This window comes from Gopherus evgoodei, chromosome 9, assembly GCF_007399415.2.
Source record: "Gopherus evgoodei ecotype Sinaloan lineage chromosome 9, rGopEvg1_v1.p, whole genome shotgun sequence".
NCBI classification, from domain to species: domain Eukaryota; kingdom Metazoa; phylum Chordata; order Testudines; family Testudinidae; genus Gopherus; species Gopherus evgoodei.
The window spans coordinates 80,168,951-80,174,950 of NC_044330.1; the positions used below are offsets into that span (position 1 = coordinate 80,168,951).

A 6,000-nucleotide genomic window follows, 5' to 3' on the forward strand; every position below is an offset into this window, starting at 1 on the left:
AAACCACCTAGAGGAGTCAGAGAGACATTTTGGACAGTTCTGGCTCAACTCAATGATGAGTCAGAAATTGAAATGGGGAAATAGTGGGACTTTGTTATCCCAAAGGTTCCTTGGGAGCCATACAATAAATTGTTTGTTTGTTTGTTTGTTTGTTTGACTTTTGAAATTGGTGAGCCTGCAAGGGCAATGATGAGATACTTATTTTAGTTTCTTCTTGAAAATCCAGCACTACCCCTAAGGAAGTCTGTGCTTGTGGGCGCTCTCTTCTTTTCCAAATCTATTTGTCTACAGGATGAATGGAAAGCATGAGGTGAACCCCACATTTTTCTAAATAATATGTGCACCAAGGTTATCCACTCAAGTTTAAGATTGTGTTTCTTGAAGTAGAGTTCTTGAAATATGGGATTTAGGGGGGAAAGGCTAAGTATCTTCCAGCTCAGTGCATGCAAGGCTGCTTTTGTGGCAGATCATAATATTTAGCAGAGTACCTCCAACATGTTTTAAGATTTCAAATATTGCATTTGGTAAATGTGGGAGACTCACTGTTTCTGACATGTTGCTACAAGCAGGTAGTGACTTAATGAAAAGCAAAAAGACTGAAAAGGGGTTTGCCAGATCCCTGTGTGATGTGAATGTTAACAAGCACAATCACGTCATCAGCATCCCTGCTCTTCACCCCTCCCTCCCATCCTTCCTCTCTCTTCTATGAGCCAGCTTGAAATCAGGGAATTACATGCTAAGGAAAACCCTTCAGATAAACATATAATTATTCTGAACAGGATCAATGCAGCACAGTTAATCAGTTTACCAACTGAATTAATTTTTTTTTCATGTCTGCATCTCCTGTGGAGAATGGAGAAATTCAAGATTTAAGGGGGAAAATTGGTTGCATTTGTGAAATGATATTTATATCTGAGCATTCATTATGAAAAGAACCTCTACTGCAGGCTGTTTTGGCAGACAAACATTACTTTCAATCAGCAGGACTTTGAATAGCTGACTCCATGTGAAGTTATTGCTAAAGGTACACTTAAGAAATAGCTGATTTCCTATTTTAATTTCCATCTGTTTAATAACATCCCATTCTCCTCAGAGCCCCAACTATTTGTGTTTTTGTTTTATGAAAACAGTGAATTGTTGTGTAGAAGCTTAAATTTATTTGCACAATATGCCAATTAGATACAAAATGTTTTAAAGAAACTAATGCAAACTACTTAGTTCAAGAAGCGCGGTAAGCCTAACAGCTGTTATTTTAAAATCTAGGTAATAACCCTTTTGCATTTTATTTAAAAAATTAAAATTAAGCAGCCTGAGTTTTATAGTTGTAAGTGCAATAGAGATTCAGAAGTACAGTTTGCAGACACCAAAACTGTTTTCTATACAGGGCTAGTGTCAGTCTTTCTTTGTGCTATTTACATACATATGAAAATGGGTGACTTTTCAGTTTAGAAGTGCACTTTTGATAAAACGTGGACTTAACTGCAAAGCTTCATTAGATTGTACAGTAAATAGAGGTGCTGATTGTTAATAGGTTAAAATGCATTAGAAGCCTCCAGGTAGTAGCATTACAGGAGTAAACATTAAGGTACACTTTGCCACTGAGTACTCATTTTAATATGCTCAGTTTTCACATAGCTAAACAGAAGAAAAATACATGAGAATAATTATGAAAATATGTTGTTTTACATATTTTACATTCTACAATGCTTGTGAAAATATTTTCCCCAACACTGTGACTAAGGAATTTAAATAAAATGAGGTAAAGATCACCCTCTTATATTAATGTTTTCAGTCCACAGAGATATTATTATTCCAATGAAAGTATTTGCTTGTGGTAAGGAAAGGATACACATCAGGATAAATAAAGCATCAATGATTTGTGTGAGAAAAAAGAAAGTGAAATACATTTGAAATATGGAAATAACTGAATCAAGAGTAATAGAAAAAACTCACTACAAATACCAAAAAAATATTTTTTCAAAATCACACAAAATAATCCTTCTTTGAAAACACCTCTTTTTTTTAAAGCCACTACTTCTACAATATTTGTTAATCCTCTCAGAATATTTCTGTGTATCCTAAAGGCAAATTCAATAATACAAAGCTATCCAAAGTCCTCATTGCCAGATCTAGAACAAGCTTCGAAAATCAGTTTCTCAAGTCTTTCACAGCCTTCCCTGGACGTCCACAATGTGAAATCCAGGCAGTCTATTATTTAATCTGTTCCTAAGGAAGAATCCATGTATAAATACAAGAGGCCACCTTATTATAATGCTGTTCCTGAGAGGCCATTAATTTATACATTGTGGCAAGTAATGCCTCTTAAAGGGAAGGAACAGAGGATTGTCTTTGGGTTGGAATTCAGGGTATGGTTACCTCTTACAACAGTATGACATAGAGTGAAATGCACTGTGGGTATTTAAGTGTCTTAAAATATTAACATCAATTTTGTGGCTTTCTTCCATGACCTCTTACATGACTCTGATGTTGCTGATACTCAGCACAAATTAGTTTGCAAAATTTATTAGCTGATTTTTTATAAAAAAAAGTTTCAGTAGCTGCAATAAAAGTTATAAAAGACACAAGTTAATGCCTCTTACTGTGGTCACCTTACTGTGAAATGTGTTGTGACTAACAACCTTTAATATTTAACCTTGTATTCAGTGTTGCTGTAGCCATGCTGGTCCCAGGATATTAGCGAGATAAGGTGGGTGAGGTAATATTTTCTATTGGACCAACTTCTGTTAGTGAGAGACACAAGCTTTGGAGGTTACACAGACCCCAGACCTGAAGAAGAGCTTTGTGTAAGCTCAAACGCTTGAATTTCTCACCCACCTTGTCTCTTTAATATTTAAATTAATTAAGAATGTATTTTAAAGGAGAAATGGGGTACATTTTTACAGAGTCTGATTAGTGAACACAATGTTAAAATGCTACAGTTGTGTTGCTTTCTGTAGTCAAGATTAAATTCTACCTTCAGAACATAGTGATTTTACTGCAAATGTCATAGAGAGGTGGTGTTATAATAGGAGTAGTTATGATATGGTTTCATGGAACTGGGAGCCAGGCTACATTATCCTTTTGTCCAGGAGATGTACAATATCAGTTTGGGGTACTAGTAATAGTTAAATTCCACATCTAGGTCCTTGTTACAAATTCTAACTTCTGATCCTTTTTAAATAAATACATTTAAGCAAGAGGTGCAGAATATGTCATAATATAAGTAGCTAAGCTGTCTTGTCAGGCTTTGCCATGTGAGCATTTTTGGAGGTAAATCCTTCAGTGTGGGTGATTCATATAGATTAGTTACATATCACGTGAATGCCACTAGCAGTCTGCAGCTTCATCCTAACTAATGTATTAAAATCTATTTAGCAGAATAACTATAGCTAGTGAAACTGCTACACAGCATACAAAAGAAGCTACAATGCAACAGTGACAATGATGAACTCAATTGTAGTAAAGTTAGGGATTTCCAGCTGATTTTGAACTAATTCTTACCATATTCCATTGTCAGCTATGATATTGTATTTGTTAGAACCCTTTTCTTTGACTACATGAGGCGTTCAATAATATCTGAAGCACATATTTGCACAGGGCAAATATTAAGGTAAAATATGGCAGTGTAATTTGTTTGGTAATGATACACAAGTAGCTTGCATAGTCTTCATGCACACAGCACTCATATTACTAAAGAAAATCCCTCAATTCTATACATATTTCAATCATAGGTGCACTAATTTATATTTGAATTCACAAAACCAGTCAAATGTTACATGAGGATACCCCAGTGTTTCTTGTGTGATATGTGACATGCAGGCTATATATAAAAATACTGTCAGACATAGCAGGTTTTAAAATATATAAAATGTCTCCCATTAAATAGGCGATTTAATATTGGGAGACTACATGGTGAACATCTGAATGGCACAATCAAAAAAAATCTCCTGTTTGTATGCACTAAAACTATTTGCTCACTGTGGAAAAGTTGCTGATGCTACTATCATAGTCTGTTACCCAAGATGTAGTCAGATTATATCAAAAGTATGAAGAGGTAACAGGGAATATTCTGAAATGCTGCAACAAGTATTATTTAAATATTACTAGTTGCATTACATTACAGTCTAACTCATAATTTTAGATACCATAACATTCTCTGTGACTTTTTAACCTTTTAAACACTGGCAAAGATCTATATAATCAGATTCTTCTTTTCACCAGCACCAGCATATGATTTCAATTAATGTAATTGGGCATGGCTATCAATCAAATATCGGGTGATTTCAAGATCCATCCTTGCTGACTGGTTATGATAATTAGCCTCTCAACTAGCCTGAGCTGAAGACACCTGAGAAAGAAATGACATGCATTTCCATAGATGCCATCTCCCTGGTTGTAGAGAGAGTAGGGTGTTTACAATTGTAAGATAAGTGACGATCACTTAGCCCAGTTGCAGTTAAGTGTGAAGATATATTTCAGCATCATTAAATCAAAGCCAATCACAGATTCATTATGAATGTGAAGGCTTTAAAGAAAACTACAGTAATCCAGTTTAACCCTATAATGTATTTAAAATCCCACCACAGAAAACATATATTCGCAGATACCTTAACCATAAAAATTGCAGCTATTTTCCGTACATAATGGGAAAGCATTTTATAGTAGAAATTAGTTGGTCTGTGAGACCAGCACCTCATTAGAAACTGTATAACTATGGTAATGTGTGTGCTATGTAGGTACACTTTTTCCTATTCAGGAGAAATTTAAAACACTTATCACGAACAATTCTTTACTCTTCCATCCAAATCAATCTGTTTGCAATACAGCAGAGCACCACAAAAGAAAACATTTCACATCTTATTTCTGTGTTTATTAAACTAAAAATGTGCAGGGAAATCATAGTCCCTGTCAAGTTATCTTGCTGGGGAAACTCTTCTAAGCTGTGCACAGACAAGCAGCCCTTCTCATTTCCTCTTGCACTCTCCATATATGGCAAAGACTGCACTGTCCACGGTACTAGTGATTGTCAGAGAAGCATATGCATTATACAAAACATAGAGATACTAACAAGAGAAGCTGGGAAGCCTGCACAAATCAAGATATAATAAAAGAATCAGAATTCCACAGTTCGGTCACTGGTACCTTGCCTTTTCTGTGTATCACCCTAAAAACTACACACGAGTGCTGCATACATGCACAACCACTGCATGAAGTCACCTGATATGAGCAAAACAAAGCTAATCAGGGAAAATTTAAAGACAACCAAACATAATATCATTACAATGCAATGCATAATGGAGTCTTAAGGCATAAACACTACAGTTATGTCTGCATTTATCTACAAATGCATTAGATCACTGCTCAGTTCTCAGCAGAGATTCCAACAGCATGTTTTGCTGCTCATACCAGGTTTGTGTTCAGTCAGAGCTCTAAGAACTGTTGTATCAAACAGCATATGGATTGTTAGAACTAAACTAACTCTTGACAAAATAAAAAATACAGAAGCAGAAATGTAAATTTCAGAGTCAAAGCATAGATAATACATGGTAATAAATGATCGTACCTTTCATCCAATCCACTACTTGCTTGGGTGTCCACTTGCTAATAGGTTCCATAATGAGAGCCATCATCAGATCACTTTATTATTCACACCAAAATCAGAAAAAGACTGGGGAAAATCTGTCAGAGCATGGCCGGGATGAGAAAGCTGTAGGATTTTACAATGCAGTTCAAAGACGAGATGATGCTTTGTCCCTCCAGGTTTCTCCTGCACTGATTCAGTAATGTATAAAATTACACTGCTTGATCAGCTCTAGCACCTCCCCCACTGCACACAGCCTGCAATACAGTGGAGCACACTGAATCAGGAAATGGTGCAGTATGTATATACTTACTTACAAAAGCCTATACCCAATGATCTACTTGTTAGACTGATATAAAATTATAGTGCTCTAAGAGCAATTGAGGCTCACATTATTCCAGACTCACAGCTTTATGGAG

The 6,000-nt window shown here is 35.7% G+C and overlaps 1 protein-coding gene across 1 annotated transcript in view; it reads right to left on the bottom strand.

Annotated features, from left to right (window-relative positions):
* Nucleotides 1-5,744, bottom strand: part of LOC115657916 (connector enhancer of kinase suppressor of ras 2-like) — a 521,635-nt gene extending 515,891 nt beyond the window's left edge. The window contains exon 1 of the mRNA XM_030576266.1: nucleotides 5,564-5,744. Within this exon, the coding sequence (XP_030432126.1) occupies nucleotides 5,564-5,630 (67 nt within the window). The 5' untranslated portion in view covers nucleotides 5,631-5,744. The remainder of the gene's footprint in view (nucleotides 1-5,563) is intronic.
* Between the last annotated feature and the right edge of the window lie 256 nt (nucleotides 5,745-6,000).